The 17,331-nt window shown below is 43.2% G+C and overlaps 1 protein-coding gene across 6 annotated transcripts in view; it reads right to left on the bottom strand.

Annotated features, from left to right (window-relative positions):
• Positions 1-17,331, bottom strand: part of nhsl1b (NHS-like 1b) — a 126,237-nt gene that overhangs the window by 17,539 nt on the left and 91,367 nt on the right. For 5 of the 6 annotated variants that reach the window (XR_014602515.1, XM_084081749.1, XM_084081747.1 and 2 more), the window contains exons 2-3: positions 7,851-8,003; positions 1,825-1,952 (exon numbers count right to left, since the gene is read on the bottom strand). Coding sequence is in view for 5 of the 6 variants with exons in the window: in XM_084081749.1 (XP_083937875.1) it covers positions 1,825-1,952; positions 7,851-8,003 (281 nt within the window). In the remaining variant the exon portion in view is untranslated. Of the gene's footprint in view, positions 1-1,824; positions 1,953-7,850; positions 8,004-13,919; positions 14,162-17,331 lie in introns of those variants that run through there. The other variant, XM_084081750.1, reaches the window with a different exon arrangement.

Below are 17,331 nucleotides of genomic sequence, written 5' to 3'. Positions count from 1 at the left end.
ATGTCTTCAGTCTTGAAGAAGCACATTAATCAATTCAGCACAGAGAGCATGCGCACAAACATCGAATGAATGTCAGATCTGTGGTTAAAAAGGATGGGATTCTAATGACTCATTTATACTTTGCCACTCAATTGTTGCTCGGTGTAAATAACTACCATTTTATTATCTTTACTTTCGGCGAGTGACAGTCTAAACAAAGTCTAAATTAGGCTTAGACTTACACTGTTTACACTCCAGGATGCCTATTAAATTAATATAATTAAAAATATGCAAAGAAAAAAACAAAACTTTTTGACAATAAATAAATCAACTTGAATCAGCCATTTATCTTCCCAGCAAACAGTATGTCCTTTCGAGGCTGCTATCAGCTACACTTCACTAACCACAGAACAACAATATGCAGTTGGGAGGATGAGATGGAGAAAGAAAGAAAGAAAGCGGAATGGCAAACTATTTTTGGTGTCAAGTTAGGCATGGAGAGGGTCGCTGGTCAGGGCATACCTGAGACCCTTAAACTGTCTGTGAAAGACCTACATTGTAAACAAGGGCATCTCCTTTGTGTACCACACATATATAAGACAAACTATTACAGTGTAGGAGAGAAGTGAATTCACAGTCCATCCATTACACAGTCATGTTCTGCCAAACAAGAGACCAAATAAATAATGTATTTCTCTCCCTCTCTCTCCCTCTCTCTCTCTCTCTCTCTCTCTCTCTCTCTCTCTCTCTCTCTCTCCCTCTCTCCCTCTCTCTCTCTCTCTCTCTCTCTCTCTCTCTCTCTCTCTCTCTCTCTCTCCCCAACAGCTCCACCAAGTGTAGAAGAATACCAACACAGTCTCAGTATATATTCCCCAAGGAAATCTGCCTGTTTAAATAATCTAGATGACAGACCAGCCATGACATGACAACAGAACACACATTAATGAGAAAGTGAAGGGGGGGGCAGGGACATTTTCCCGCCATTTCTGGTCGCCATTCGATACGACGCCTGCTGATAGTCACAAGTACAGTTTTGACAGCCAACCAGGTCAAGTCACTCTATAGCTGAAGATGTTTTAGTATAATTCCCATGAAAAAGGTATCAAAAAGCTGATAAAAGACACACACATCCCATATCCTGCTGGGCTGGGCAGGGTGCTGGATCAAAAAATTGAACAGTTGAAGAAAAATAAAATCTGCACACTGGTATTATGCTCCCATTGTGGAAATCGTAAGGTCTACAGCAAACACTGCATTTCCCAGTCTGACCACTGGAGGGCAGACTGATACCACCATGAAGAGCACAGGCATTTACTGTATGTACCACCATGCTGAGTCAGCAGTGGTCAGCATGGAACATGAGTATCCCCTCATGACCAGTTTACTGCAAGCTCTAACGCTAGAGCTAATTCTTGGACTTGAGTGTGTAAAGATGATTCCATCCAAATGCGCTCATGTTGCTTGGACATAAGCCAAGACTCTAGGACACATCCAGTCGGCTGGTGGTTAATAACCATAAGGATTAAGCTGATTAACATCGGTTTACTATAGGTTAGCTATCTTCAACAGTTCCGCGTAATGTAAACAATGGAAAGGATTGGGAAGAGATGGGAAATAATTTATCCCACACAGTATTGTTTTCTCACCTGGCTGTAACTACTACATTAATAGCTAGCTGGCTATGGTAACAGCTGATCAACAAAGACATATTTTATTTGGTAAATATGGGTTTGGAATGTCCACTGTCGTTATTGTTGTTTGTTTGAAAAGGGTAATGAGTGCCGTGTGACCAATTTGGTTCATGGTATTAGTGTGTGTGTGTGTGTGTGTGTGTGTGCGCGCTACCTTCTTGTCGTTGTCATCATCCTCTTCGTCATGCAGGCTGCTGGTGGAATCTGCAGGGTCAGCGAAGGTGGGACCCTGAGAGTAATACTGGGAGCTCCTGAACCCATCCTTCCTTAACTTGTCACATTCTACAGAGACGCAGAGAGAAAGAGACAAGAAAGAAATGGATGGGTTAAAAATAAATACAAGGACTGAAATGGGATGTGATTGTTGTCTTCACCTACGTACATTCTGACCCTGAACCAGTAAAACATTTATTTGATGATTCTGTTACTATTTAGCACAGTGGTTCTCAACCTGCGGGTCGGGACCCCCAGGGGGGTCCCCACATGATTTTGGGTGGGTCCCCAGATGACAGTGGACCGACAATTTAAAGACCTTTAAGGCTTTTTTAATACCTTAAAAAAGAAGAAAAATTACCATTACCGCATCAAAAGTAACCAACAAACTATAACATAAAAACTGGTCCAACATTGGCCAAATTGTCAATAATATAAGAAATTTTAAAATAGCCGATCTACAAGCTCGCGTTCCGGGGGGTTGTGAGCTTGTAGATCTGCTATTTTCACAATATTCATTTGTGGAGCCGAGTCAAACAACATGTAATGCCTCGGCTCGACTCCAACAGTTCCAAGTGCTTGTCTGATTTAGCACACAATGTGATCAGGCACTGATCTTCCTGGTCAGGTGGAATGTATAGCGAAGCAGGCTGTGTTACTGTAGACACTGTTCAGATATAGACTGTGAACACACTCCACTCATAGCTTCACTAACATCCATGACTGTTGCTTCATTCACAACTCACACATACTGTAACATAAACACTACATTAACTATTGGAGATGATGTGTGCAACACTGCTGAACAGCTCAGTGTGTATAATACACAGTAAAATCCTCAATGTTCATTTTATCCATTTGTAACTCTGAGAGTGTTCACAAATGGACCCGGATTTGGTTACATTTGTACACTCTCGGGAGTTAGATTAACACAAGAGGATTTTACTGTGTGTGTGTGTGTGTGTGTGTGTGTGTGTGTGTGTGTGTGTGTGTGTGTGTGTGTGTGTGTGTGTGTGTGTGTGTGTGTGTGTGTGTGTGTGTGTGTGTGTGTCATATGATAACACTCCTTGTCACACCCTGCCAAGCTCGGCTCACACCTCTGATGATTATCTCCTGGTTTGATGGGCGTTCGTTTGTGTGCATGTGTATGTGTGTGTGTGTGTGTGTGTGTGTGTGTGTGTGTGTGTGTGTGTGTGTGTGTGTGTGTGTGTGTGTGTGTGTGTGCTTGTACAGAACAATAATTGACTCTATACATGAACATGCGTGTGCATGTGTGTGCCGGTGCATGTGAGCATGTGTGGAACACAAGAGGGGGGTATCAGATTCAGCCTGTCACACACAGATGGTGAAAGCCTCTCTCCCTGTGTTCTACGGCCCCCTCCTCTCTCACTGGCCATTTTCCACCCCCCCCCCCCCCCCCCCTCGGTGTGCCCACAGCTACCAGGGAATCCTTTGTCTACTCTCTTTCTGACTAATTACATGTTAACTACTGCTACTGCCATGGCTTCAAACACACAGCAGAGACATTTGGATTCATTTGAAGTTAATACTCTGTGCAAATACATTAATATGCGCAAGGACATGTCAATGTTTAAAAGCAGACACTTCAATATCTCTTACAGGTTGAGTGCATGCCATGATGTGCCTATGTATGTACAGTGACAAAATGCCCCCAAAAAGGACTGAGGACTAAATTATTATTATTTATCATATCTATAAATATCTTGTGTGTGTGTGTGTGTGTGTGTGTGTGTGTGTGTGTGTGTGTGTGTGTGTGTGTGTGTGTGTGTGTGTGTGTGTGTGTGTGTGTGTGTGTGTATGCGTGTAGGCCATATATCATAGTGTTCACTCTCTCCTGTGTACCTACTGTCCGCAGCATATCAGTATTCATGATACTTTTAATATGCAGCCTTTTTTTCTGTCTCTACAAATGAAAGCTCCTCAGTCCTCACACATCATTTTTGTGATCTAACATCACTGATGCATGAATCCTCCATTGCGGTGTCATCTGAAGAACGGGGGCGTACCAGCATCAGTTAGTGTACGTGTTATTAATGGTTGTGCTCCTTTGAGACGCCCCTGTGCCTTTCATGTGTCATCTATGTATTCCCTTGTAGCTAATTACAGCCATTCTCTCCAGAGTGTGACGGCCGTGCATGAATAATACTGTAAGCTAATGGGGCCTAATGGGGCTGGCATAGGTACATACTGTAACATACTGTAATAGCAACATGCTGCTGATGTGGAAGGGCTTTGGAAAGGAGATCATTGTAACCAGGGCTGCAACTATCAATTATCTTCTTAGTGATGATCCTAGTGATACTTTTTTAATTAATCAAATAATCGTGAATCACATTTTTTAATATATATATATATATATATATATAACAGATTTTGTGATAATCAACCAAATTAATTAGTCTGATTAACTATTGTATACTTTGTTGTACAACGGTGTTGAGCAAACATAAAACATAAAATGCGAAAATAGCCAATCTACAAGATCCCAACACGTCGCGATGCCATGCATTGTGCGCTTGTAGATCAGCTCATTTCACTATTTTGGAAAATCGATCATTTTATTTGTATTATATATTATACTGATTGTTCGATTAACTGTTACACCCCTAATTGTAACAAGGCTGATGATGATGAGTTCTAATTCTAAAGTGATGATTGGTGTTGCTCATTGGAGGTTGATATAACAAATGAATACACAAGTGCTCATTGGTACTGGTGCTTGTTGCCGGGCAGGGTTGGGCAGGAGTTGATCGAATGGATAAAAGACAAGCATTGTGAACAAAGGACGTTCTTGTGGTAAATGATTAAATATTAATTGGGTGCATCGATATATGTGTTTTGTGTTATAACAACTATGTATGTGAGACATACTGTAGGCCTCATAGTTTGTTTTAAAGTTTAAAACAAACTATGAGGCCTATAGTATGTAAAATTCCCATTTGCGTTTTCCATTTATTTGGAATTGGAACCTAAGCAGTTGAAACTATACGTAAGTACTTACAAGTAAAATTTGACATGGGTCTGTTGTGGTTCTGTTTGTGTACATTTCTATGACTATTCAATCACAACATGCATTGACTGAACTGCAAGTACTTCTGCCACAATGTTATCGACATATCGACCGCATCGCCGTTACGCAACCCAGCTGAACATTCATGAGTCACCTGCACATGCCATGCCACTACCCTTGCCCTGAAACTCAGCCTGCACATATGGCTTTGTTCGTGAGGATCACTCTCTGATTGGTTATTGATTATTGTTGTTTGCGGGACAGATATCACACTTGCTCTAACTTCTGATTATGCTCGTGTCCACCCCATTGGCTGCAATGACTGGTGGCGCCATGTGCAAGGAGAAGGGAATGAAAGCCACTTACTACACTCTGTGCTGTCCTTTCTGTTTGCTGTTAATTACAAACACAAACTACACCTTGTGGAAACACAAGGTGTGACAACCCCAGGGGTCCTTGAGGGGGTTCTTGGGGGTCCCCAGCTAAATTATTGATAGTTAGGAACCAAGAGGGCCTGAGTTAAGAAAATCATATCAAATGTAGGTCTGCATAATTGCATATCAAACGGAGGGTGTTGACAGACACACAACAGGCCAGCTCAGGCACTCTCACTGAACACCTGTTGTTGTGCCGGGCAGCTTTGAGAAGGACCCCTGGGGTTCTGTGTGTGTGTGTGTGTGTGTGTGTGGGGGGGGGGGGGGTAATGATAGAGGATGTGAGGGGGCTGAATAAAGCCCACCTCCCAGGTGGTGTTCGTGCGTGTGTGCGTGTGTGTGTGTGTGCATAACTGGGAACATCAATATTGCAGGACATAATGCATGGTATATGCGCTTGTGTGTGTCATATTTCAGAGTCAGGTATAGCAACACACAGGAACTGGACATGGACACAAAGAACTACAGTGTGAGTGTGAGTGTGTGTGTGTGTGTGTGTGTGTGTGTGTGTGTGTGTGTGTGTGTGTGTGTGTGTGTGTGTGTGTGTGTGTGGGGGGGGGGGGGGGGGGGTTGTGTTATCTCAGGAGAGGTGACTCAGTCTCTGAAAGCATTAGGTTACATCCTCCATTGTGTCTTTCTGACTCTCTTTCTTTTATCTCCCTGTTATTACTCTTTTTATCTTTCTGTCAATGTACCTTTATCTGCCTCTCTCATTATCTCCTGAGTCCTGACACACCATGGCCACCGAGCATGTAAACAGCAGGTTTTCACCATGACCTACACACACTTGTGCGTATGCGTGCGTGTCATACTGTGTATGTGTGTAAATTCCCAGTGAAACAGGTGCCAGGATTCTCTAGCATGCTGGCTTCTTATCCTGGGATCGCTGTGAGTTTGTAAAAGGGCTGACACTGTGTTGTGACACGACCGATTTGTTTGTTGGGACAACACTTCAGACACCCCTCCTTCTCTAAACGTACTGGACTAACAGGAAGAGGTTGGTCTCACATGGGAGTGCTGTGCACCTTAACACACCCTGCACGTTTTCAATGTTTTTACAATGCCTGGATTTATACGAGTGCAACGTATTGCTGGCATGGAGAGGCAACAAATTACATGGAAAAATGTGTGAATTAGAGACCAAACGTCAGTAGACACTTTCTAATTAGAATTTCTAATTAGTGCCCTTTTTTCCAGTGAAAGGAGATATTAATGCTACAGCTATAATTACATTTTAGAAGACAATTGTGTGCTTCCAATTTTGTGGCAACAGTTTGTGGTAGACCGTTTCCTGCTTCAGAAGGACACTCCTTCTGAAAGAGCGGGGGTCATTCTGGGGGGGATTGTCATTCTAAAACAGGAAACAGCCTTCTGCAAACTGTTCCCAATAATTGGCTGCATACAATTGTCTAGATTAGGATGACATTGTAGATTTCCCATCACTGGAACAAAGGGCGCTGTCTGTCCACTGATTTTTGGTCATATACAGTATTGTATACCATGTATTATGTTCACATGGATTAGCATACATTGTCACAGTGGGTGGATAGTTTTTGTTTCTAAGGAGATTGTTTCTGGCCATGATTTTTGTATTCTCGCCTTATTTTGCAAAGTATATTTCTGGTGTGAATGATCGTCAGTAGATTAAATCTTGTACTTTACTTAACCACTTAAACCCCAGCATCGGTATTGTGGGGAAACCAACATGCTCACAACGCGCCGCAGCGCGTTGTGAGCAAGTTGGTCAGCTATTTTCTGCGAAAGCTTTCCCCACAATAACAGAAAACAGAAAATATACTAGTATAGAGCCCTATGGGACTCCCGTCAACCATATAGGGTTTAAGTGGTTATGCACTAATACATGAAAGGGAGAGCTACACCAATATTTTGTGTTATTGACAAATTAAATGGTGGTCTTACACTGACACTGTAAGACCACAAAGTACCTTTATCCAAAGCGCTTTACAATGTGCATCACATTCACCCAATTACACACACATTCACACACCGACGGCAGAGGAAACCATGGAAGGCACTAACTTGCTTAGTTAGAAGTAAAGTGTCTTGTTCAAGGACACTTCGACACCAACACAGGGGGAGTCAGGGATCGAGAGAGAGAACCTTACGATTCCCAACTCTACCTCCTGAGCCACAGCCACCCCCCAAGATATCACAATATTTATCATTAGACAGCGAGCCAACACAATCTGAAAACTACAGCTAGTGGCGGCCACTGCTACATTACTGTTGCTGTTATCAGAAGATATCGACACTCATTCAAATGAGAATCATTAGAATCAGCCAAACAGCAATGTGAGGTCCGAACTTTGGTAAAGATGGACAGCATTGAGGATTGGACCCCATAAGCGCGTAGTGGTATAGTCCGTATCACACTGATTCATCAACAGAGCCCCTATCACTTTCTCTGTGGTCAGACTAGACATGTCCGAGTCCTGTTGGGCAGCAGCGGCATCCAGTCAATCTGTAACGGCTGGGTCTTACCTCGCAGAGCGGTCTTTAGGTTGACTTTGGCCTGACGGTGGAGGTCTTCCACGCAAGGCGGCCTGCTGCCTGGCAAGAAGACGTTCTCCTGCTGGTGCCAAGGTGCGGTGTAGTGAACAGTCCACTTGCTCTCCTCATCCAGGTTAGACACCGCTAGAGAGAGACACACACAGACAGAGGGACATCATGATGGGTCTGCAGTAAAGTATGACTTTAGGCTGTGCGAGAAACAGGTGTTAAAACACATTAGAAAGGTGATGGTTTGAGGAAAAGGGGGGAGGGAGGGAAGTGCTTTGTACCAAGGTGTCAGTCTCAACACGAACAACCTGACACTTCACCGTGACATCACACAGTGGCCCACCCGTTTCAGAGAAGGGAAGAAGAGAGAGAGGGGGGGGGGGGGGTCATCAGCATAGTGGAGGGAAAAACTCAGCTCAGTAGCTCAAAAAGCTACTTCTCACTTAAAAACTGGCGAATGTGTCTTTATAGAATAATAAACAGGTAGGAAACTGAAGTAAGACAGAAGAAAACATCAATGTTTTCAAAATAACTCATCTGTTGGCCATCGTTGACAAGCGGCACAGTGACCCATTTGTTGGTCGTTTTGGGCAACTACTGTCCAAACAACAACATCTGTTCAACAAGTAAGTCAAACTTATACCAAGATCTCAACAATATGATTTGAAAATGTATAAGTGCAGGCCTTGTAAACATACCAAACTTGTTTGGATAACTGCGCAAACAGACAATCAAACAAAACGGACAAAACTTCCCTTTGTAGTGACAAATAAACCTTACTGATTCTTGATGCTCGATTATTTACAAGCCTGATCAAGCATTTACACAGATCCACAATTATCCCACCAAAAAGTTGTCTTACCCAGAGAGCGAAGCCAATCCAAAGTAGGCGATCGTGGATGAAGGATTATCTCCATAAATACAAGTAGATAGTAGTATTACTCTGTGTCCCTGTCCTGTGTCCTTACTTTAAACAACCTCAGTCCCACTCTCCATCTGACTCTGACCACTACAGTGAAAAGAAGAAATCTCTGGAGCAACCAACAACCATGGCGGAAGGGGGCGGGTTAATGAAGAGAGAGAGTGTGTGTGTGTGTGTGTGTGTGTGTGTGTGTGTGTGTGTGTGTGTGTGTGTGTGTGTGTGTGTGTGTGTGTGTGTGTGTGTGTGTGTGTGTGTGTGTGAGAGTGAGTGTGAGAGTGTTTTGTGGGTGGGGGGCCTTTCCTCACAGGTGCAAATGAGCCATAGCAGGATATGTGTGTGTGTGTGTGTGTGTGTGTGTGTGTGTGTGTGTGTGTGTTTTGGGGGGTCATTCACACAAAGTGTAATGGGCCATCAAGGGACAGTGTGAGAATGTTTGTAAGAGCTTTGATAAATGTAAAAAATCATCTGTGTCGTCAGCCCCGAAATGGCTCATTAGTTATAAAATAAGGCCTACTTGCAGTGGCTACAAGATCAGACCAGGCTGCTGTCACAGAACAGCAGCTGTACAGTAAAACATCTAACATCACCTTTACTGTCCTTTACTTAAAATCTGAAGTTGACATTTGCGTACTGGACGGTCTCTCCAGGAGAGCACAGCAGGCCGGTGCTCTTCTTACTGTTTACCACATAGATTTCTCTTCTTTGATCACACCACTTTCTTCTGAATTCTGTTCCTACATCAAACAGTCAGTTGCATATAGTTGCTGTCGGGCAGAAACCTTGTATCTCCATATTTAAACTTTTTTTTTTGTAAATGAATGGCCTACTTTGCTGTACTGTACAACCTTGTAATCCAAAAGTAGCAAGAGCCAAGAAAAGCCTATCTACAAGTTCGCAATGTTGTGAGCTTGTAGATCTGCTCCTTTTGCTTTTTGGGGATTCTTTTTTTAGTGAAAGTGGTTAATTGTGTCTGTGGGTTTTTATAAATATTGAACTAATGAAAAGTAGTAACACAGCTTGTGGCCAATGCACAAATAAAAGGACACCAGGCCTATTGCAACCTGTTATCCTACTAGAAGGCTTATCCACAGGATACAAACGACCTTACCTAACCTTACCCGAGGCCAGAGGTGTGTTCTACCAGTACACACTATATACGCAGTATACTCAAACCGAAAAATAGTATACCCTCTGTAACCACAATAGTCTGAAAAAACCTTGACTACAGCACTGCCCGAGGCTATCTGTACTATTCTGATAGAGCCCCTAGTAACCCCACCAATTTGGAATGCAAATCAGGTTGACCAACAGACATGCAGGCACCCGTCCTTGTCAGAATGCCTGTATTGTTATCCAAGCACTTGAGTGTGAGTGAAAAGTGTCACTTTACAGGCACCATCATGACAGTGCATCATGACGGTGCTTACGTAAGAGAAAAAAATAGTATTTTTTGAAAAGATATGCTTTTTTTTTTAAAGGACTATTGTATCGATATTGCGGTATATTGTAAATATGTATTGGATGTATCCTATCTACCCCCCCCCCCCCACCCACGCATCCACTAAGAGACTTCTTCATATGTGCCCAGGGACACATTAACACATCACAAACTATATTCATTCATGCACTCACCAGCACCACACTACATGACCTCATACACACCTCATACTGAGGACAGCAATGGAAACAAGCTGTAAGCTTTTTTTGCGTTATCCTTTTGAATATGGTGGGTCAGAGATGTGTTTTACATGTGACATATGTTTTATTTCATGATCAATTAAGATATCAATCAATCAATCAGATGTAGTTCTAAGAGCAAACCCTTCAAAATACTTCATAAAAAAACGATGTTGGTGTGTAAGATTTTCACTTGAAAAAGCTCGTTTGTTTACTTGTGGAGAGAGAGAAAGTGTGTGTGTGTGTGTGTGTGTGTGTGTGTGGGGGGGGTTGATGTTGGGTCGAAAGAGCATCGGATATAGTGAGAGAGCAAGGGTGTCTGTATCTACTGGGTCGATAAGAGAGAGATAGTGAATGTACAGTGAGGCTGCCTGCAACCGAAACAAAATGTACAAAATGCTTCCTAAGAGCAATGTTGGTTTAACTAAGAGAAAGGTGACAATACAACATCATGGAGATGGAGTGTCCAACTACTACGATAGGAGTTCTTTTAGCATCCCCACAAATGCCTAGTCTGGTGTGCTTGCAGACACTTCTCATGAGATCATCTTCTGTACCCATTATAATAATGTAGCATGGGAACTACATTACCGTCATGGGTCGAATGACGGTAAGGAGAGAAATGTGGGAATGCCTTTCCCACTGCCTATAACGGCAATTTGTGTTAATGTTTTACCCAGCAATACACACACACACACACCCACAAACACACAAGCGTGAGCTCTGAGAACAAGATGACATCAAGATAGTGTCACATCACATGGCAGGTAAGGAAGTGTATTAAGCACAGAGAGAATATATATACATCTGCAGAGGTCACATACACATGGCCAGGAAGATATGAGTCATGACTGATAGAGGTAGGCAGAGGGATATGAATAAATATAATGTACTAGATGAGTTGTACAGTGACATCCTGTATGACTGGACCTTCAGTATCTTGATAAGTTTGTGCACAGGGCGTCACAGACTAAGCCTAGTTACGCCAGTGTGATTAAGTATAGTTATAAGATACTGTACAGATACTGGGATGTGAGTCAAGTCTTGATATTACAACATTCAATTGGTTTAGCTGTTTGGCTTGTTGGTGCCAGTATGTGAATGTGTCTAATCCGTCCTTCCCAAGCAAGTCTTTATTCGACTGATTTCAGAAAAGTAATAAAATATTCTCTGAAGCAACCCTTCCTTTTTTCTCGCACACACAGACCACAGGTAGCCCTCCCCCACCCTTATCTCAGACTACGGGGTTGAATAGGACTCAGACAAAGCCTGTAGGCAGACCAAGGACATGGGGACTATGGACACAAAGCCTATATTGTCCCCCAGCATCAGTCTCCACATCAGGGCCTTTCAGTGTCACAGTGACCCCCTCTAGCCCCTCCACCACACATTAATGTCCCCAGTGGGCTATGGCGCGAAAGACTCTCAGGATTCTATTAATCCCTCTGTCCACTGGCAACCCCAGCTCTCCTAGGCACATCAGCAAGCACACACACACACACACACACACACACACACACACACACACACACACACACACACACACACACACACACACACACACACACACACACACACACACACACACACACACACACACACACACACACACACTGTGAGTGTGTGCATGTATATATAAATATGGTATATATGGTATATATAACTATTTCTGACAGCAAAATGAGCAAACACAAACTTTTTGTGGTTTTGTAAGTTAGTATTCCTAAATTAATCTAACACAGCTCAGTTTACATATTTATGTATTCCCTTTTAATTGTACATACATTATTTTCACGGTTTTGTTCCACGTTTGCTTTGGCATTGTATGTTTTCTTATGCCAATAAAGCCCCTTTGAATTGAATTGTGTGAGTGTGAATTGCATTATATCACAGATGCATCACATATAGGCCTGGGAATACTTTTAATTTAAGATCAATATAATTGATCCGTTTTTGTATTGACACCATCTAGGTTTAATCCTAAACGGGGTCCGGTCACCAATCAGCCAATACATATTGATTTGCACCTCTAACCACTAATTTAAACTATGAGGGCTCGGGAGGGAGAGTGGCGGCTTGGGAAACGGAAAGTTGCCTGGTTTGATTCCTGGCTCCCCTCGGTTAGTGTCACAGTGTCCTTGAGCAAGACACTTAACCCCTTTCTGCTCCTGATGAGTAGGTAGGTGCCTTGCATGGTTTCCTCTGCAATGGGTGTGTGAATGCGTGAATGTAATGCACATTGTAAAGCGCTTTGGTAAAAAAAATACCGTCTATAAATATATAGCCTTTTCCTGGACTATTCAAAGTGGAGCCCATGTTTGCCCCCTCCATATGCTTTTATTCCATTTTGTACAAGCAAGCCTTTTTGAAAATCACACCATTTGACAGGATATATGATAAATAATGAGACTATTGGAATATCTTTGGCCAAATGGATTGACCATGTCAATTAATGAAGCATTAGGCAGCCCTTGCCCAACCTATAAATTTGTACAGCAAGAGTGACACAGTTATGGGTGCAAGCAGCGTGCAGGAGAGCTCCTCCTAAAGCAATACCAGTGAACTATACAGTAGAGCCCAGGTACCAGCTAGCATGGTGCAGGGCAGGCATGTGCAAGATGTGGTGGGAGTGAGAGTGAAAACGCTGAGCTAATGATTAACAGTCCCACCTCAACCGTGACTGCACTGCAGCCAAACACACACACACACACACACACACACACACACACACACACACACACACACACACACACACACACACACACACACACACACACACACACACACACACACACACACACACACACACACACACACACACACAGACAGCTAGCCTCTAAATACACCTGAGATTAGAGTAAGCACAAGCAGCTTGGTGAGCATTAACAAGGTTATACGGTTCCTCACGTGCCAAAAATAAAGACACTGACAAGCTATTGACATACTGGCACAATACAATACCTCTGTCTGTCAACTCAAACTCAAATTCACTGGGTCATTGGAAACATGACGAACATTACATTTGTCCACAGTCCAAATTCAATACAATACACCACAACAGACAACATACAGTTGACTGGGTAATTTAGTGCTATATGTTAGTATAGCGCTCTTAATTGCTAAGCTAACCCCTTAAGTCTTGGTTACTAGGTAACAGGGAACAACAGAGAACTGTCTCTGATCTCACTGAAGGCAGGGGGTCCCTCCAGAAAAAAACTCCGAACACTCAAGAAAGAAAACTATCAGTTATTAACAAACATATTACTGAGGTCAATAGTGCATTAAAAAAAAAGTTACCAGGAAATGACAGACCAAAAAGACAAATTAAATTGGAGCAAAACATTATACAAACCTAATCTAAATATGACTTTAATTTCTAAGGAAACAAACTGCTGGTTGTTTAAAATGATGCATAGAGAAAAAAGTATTGACATTAAGTGATTGTTTCTTACCCTTCCTTTTGAAGTATTTAATCACAGATTTTAACGAGGTCCCGATAAACACCATCGTTCCAGGTTGGGTGCGTCTCTCTCTATCCTTAAATAATTCTTCTTAAAGAGTCCCTTTGAGGCACAGATAGCACGGACGAAGCGAGGGAACGAGCGAGAGAGAACACGGCACACAAATGAGTGCTGATGATAGCTCTCCTCTTGCGCTCACATTCTCCCTCTACGGTGCCTATTCTGCCTAAGCTCTGAGTGTGTCTGAGAGTGAATGAGTGTGTGTGCCGGCCGGGGTCCTATTCTCACAATGAGCCTCTCCCCCTATCTCAGAAAACAAATGAACACAACCAACCCACCCCCCTCCTCCCTCAGGCAGTCAGTCCAGTCCTCGGAGACACACACACACACACACACACACAAGCACGCCCACATACACACTCACGCAGCAGGAAGGGTGTAGGAGCGGCCCCTCTGTTCCCCTGCGCTTTGGTTACCAAGGAGTTCTGCTTGCCTCTCCCTTATATTTGCCATCATCAATCGCTCTCTCGCTTGCTCTCTCCCTTTTTTCTTTACACTCCAGGACTCCAGCCGGGCTTTAAAACGTACTTAGATGAAACACGCACGCTCATGTTACTTTGCTTTGAAGGATGCACTTATTTCATCCCATCCGTCTCTCTTCAACCTTTCTCTTGTTCTCTCTCGCTCTCTCTTTCCCCCTCCTCTGCTTACACTGTCAAATCCCGAGCGTTAATTTACAGTAACTCTTAGGGTGTACGAATGAAACCAATGAAACCAAATGGACCTGTAAGGGTCAATTTCATTAAGTTAAAATGGATACATTAACACTGATGGTTTTACTGGTGTAGGCTCCATCTCTCTCGCTCCTTTTTTTCTGTGTGTCTGTGTGTGTCTGTGTTCAAATGGTTGTCTCTCTGCTAGTACAGAAAGCTCATCAGGGGAATATGAGTGCATCTAGTTAAACCATGGAGGTTCCTCTCTCAGGGAGACGTGCGATTTCTCTGAACAACATGTTGGCGTTTTTTTAACAAGCTGTTCCCAGAGGATTACGGCGTTTCCACCTGCATGCAAAGTGCAGTCAGTGCAAAACAGACGACAAGCAAATAATGCAATCGCTCATTTTCTAGCTTCAAAAGAACATAACGTTTGTTCATACTTAACGTCACTTGCTCTTATTTATTGTTTTATTGTTTGTGGATTGTAACACTGTTTTGAGAAGTGCTGTATGAATAGAGGTTTATTGCAAGTGAATCAAGCTCTGTCACAAATCACACTTCAAGGTAGTGTCCTATGTCCTAGGTAGTGGCACTGGCCAATGTGCATGTGAATTTGGGAATATTTGACTTCCACTTCTCTATTATTTATTCTCTATTCAGTCTAGTGTAACCACAAGCACATACACACGCACTCTCTCTCTCTGTCGCGGCCTGCTGTGGCAGCACATGGCCACTGAATCTGTGCCACATGCATATATAGATCACACAATCCGCCCTTTGTCCGATCTGCTCACAATCTATCACACAGTGAGTGTACACACACACACACACACACACACACACTCACAACATTTACGCGCACACCCAGCCAGGCTCCCATTCAGGCAAACACGTAGGCATACATGCACGTGCATGCAAGACAGTGAATGCACGCTGTCTCGCGCACATTCACAAGGGCCAGTGCCCCTCCTTCTGCTACCCTATTTCTTTTCATCCCAAATGAAGGGGGGCTGCAACCAGAGCTTCAATAGGATTGCAAATGATCCTTGAATTTGTGGGCCAAAAAAAGGGTTCTTCCCTCCTCCCTTATATCTGCCCCGACCAGACCCTGCTTTTTATGAACCTGTCTGTAAACATCTGGAGGGCTGTGTAGGTGCACAAGTGTGTGCATTTGTCAACATGTGCACGACTGCACGCTACTGGATTAATAACGTGTTTTTATAAGGTTTTATAATGCACTTTTCATGCTCTATCATCAATTCCTCTGCATGCAATGCGTTTTAAGTCATTCTGATTAATTCTTATTTTCTTAAATTGTTCCCATCTGTCCCTTAGGACAGAGTGTGTGTGCGTGTGCGTGTGCCTGTACGTGTGTGTAAGAGAGTGTGTTGTGTCCATGCCAGTTGATTGCCCCAGAGCATGTTTGGCGTGGATCTTCATGTCTGGCACGCGTAAAGTATTAAGATAATCTGTGCAGACACAAGGCCAATCGCTCATTAGAGAGCCTATTGTTCTCAGGACAGTGACGACACAATACACACACGCACGCACGCACGCACAACAAGCAATATACACAGTGACAGACCCAGAGGTCAACATCTCTATCTAGTAAACTAAGGATGGCTCCCCAAAACTAGGACAACTCTAGGATTAGTGCTATCTGTCCATTAGTCCGTCCATCCATACATCCTCCCGCCAATCCCAGACACGATTAAGAGTGGAGATTCCACCCCCCCCCACCCCCCCCACCAGACAGTATCAATCTTTCATCTGTTCCTATGCCAAACAGCATCTGAAGGAAGCAGACACGCTTCACAATGTGAAGCCTGAAGATGAAGCTCATTTATAGAACGGTCAGGGCTCAATATGGAATTACAATAATACTAACACTGTCTCTTAATTATGTGGCCAATGAAGCGATATCTTCGTTGCCATTTTAAAACACAGGTCTAATCCCTTGGACTATCCTGCTGTCAAACAAGATAAAATCATTAGGTTCATGAGGCTAAACATTTTTTATTTATTTGACCTCTATAAAGGTGAAATCCCATTGAGATACAAGATCTCTTTTACGAGCGCGCCCTGTTTAGGGTAGCAGCAAACTAAAAGCACTTTTGCTGGAGATTAGTCTGATTCCTGACTTGTCTTGGTTTACATAGCGTTGTAAGCTTTACATTCTTGTTATTCCGCAATAAATTGCGATGATGACACAAACCAGTGAGGAGGTGGTGAGCATATAGGTCATTTAAAGGAGGGGTGGGTGTAATGTGAGCGCTAAACAAGTGCTGTTGAATTAAACAAGGTGACTAATGGCAGACAGCTAATAAACCGTTAAGAGAATGATGAGAGAGTGCTGCCCCCCCCCCCCCCCCCACTCCCAACTAACCCTTTTCACACCCCATATGGAATGTATCTCCCCCTGGCAGTGATGGCTGCTCAACACGTCAGCACAGACACACACATGCGTATTGGAATTGATGAGGCTCACCTCTACCCTACATTCAACGAATGAAATGTCTAATGTCTCGCCCATAAGGGAATGCACGTGCGTGGACACACACGCCTCTCCAGCCCCAGTTCTATCAGTCAACCAGCAAACCAATGCAACCCCCAACACACACACACATTTGAATTATTTAATTTGGACCTGCACATAATCCTACCAGTTCCCAGCTTATTATTATTTG

This window comes from Gymnoscopelus microlampas (assembly GCF_963454915.1).
Source record: "Gymnoscopelus microlampas genome assembly, chromosome: 16".
Taxonomy (NCBI): domain Eukaryota; kingdom Metazoa; phylum Chordata; class Actinopteri; order Myctophiformes; family Myctophidae; genus Gymnoscopelus; species Gymnoscopelus microlampas.
Note: the sequence above shows the minus strand (reverse complement) of the source record. Positions and strands in the feature narration are given on the sequence as shown.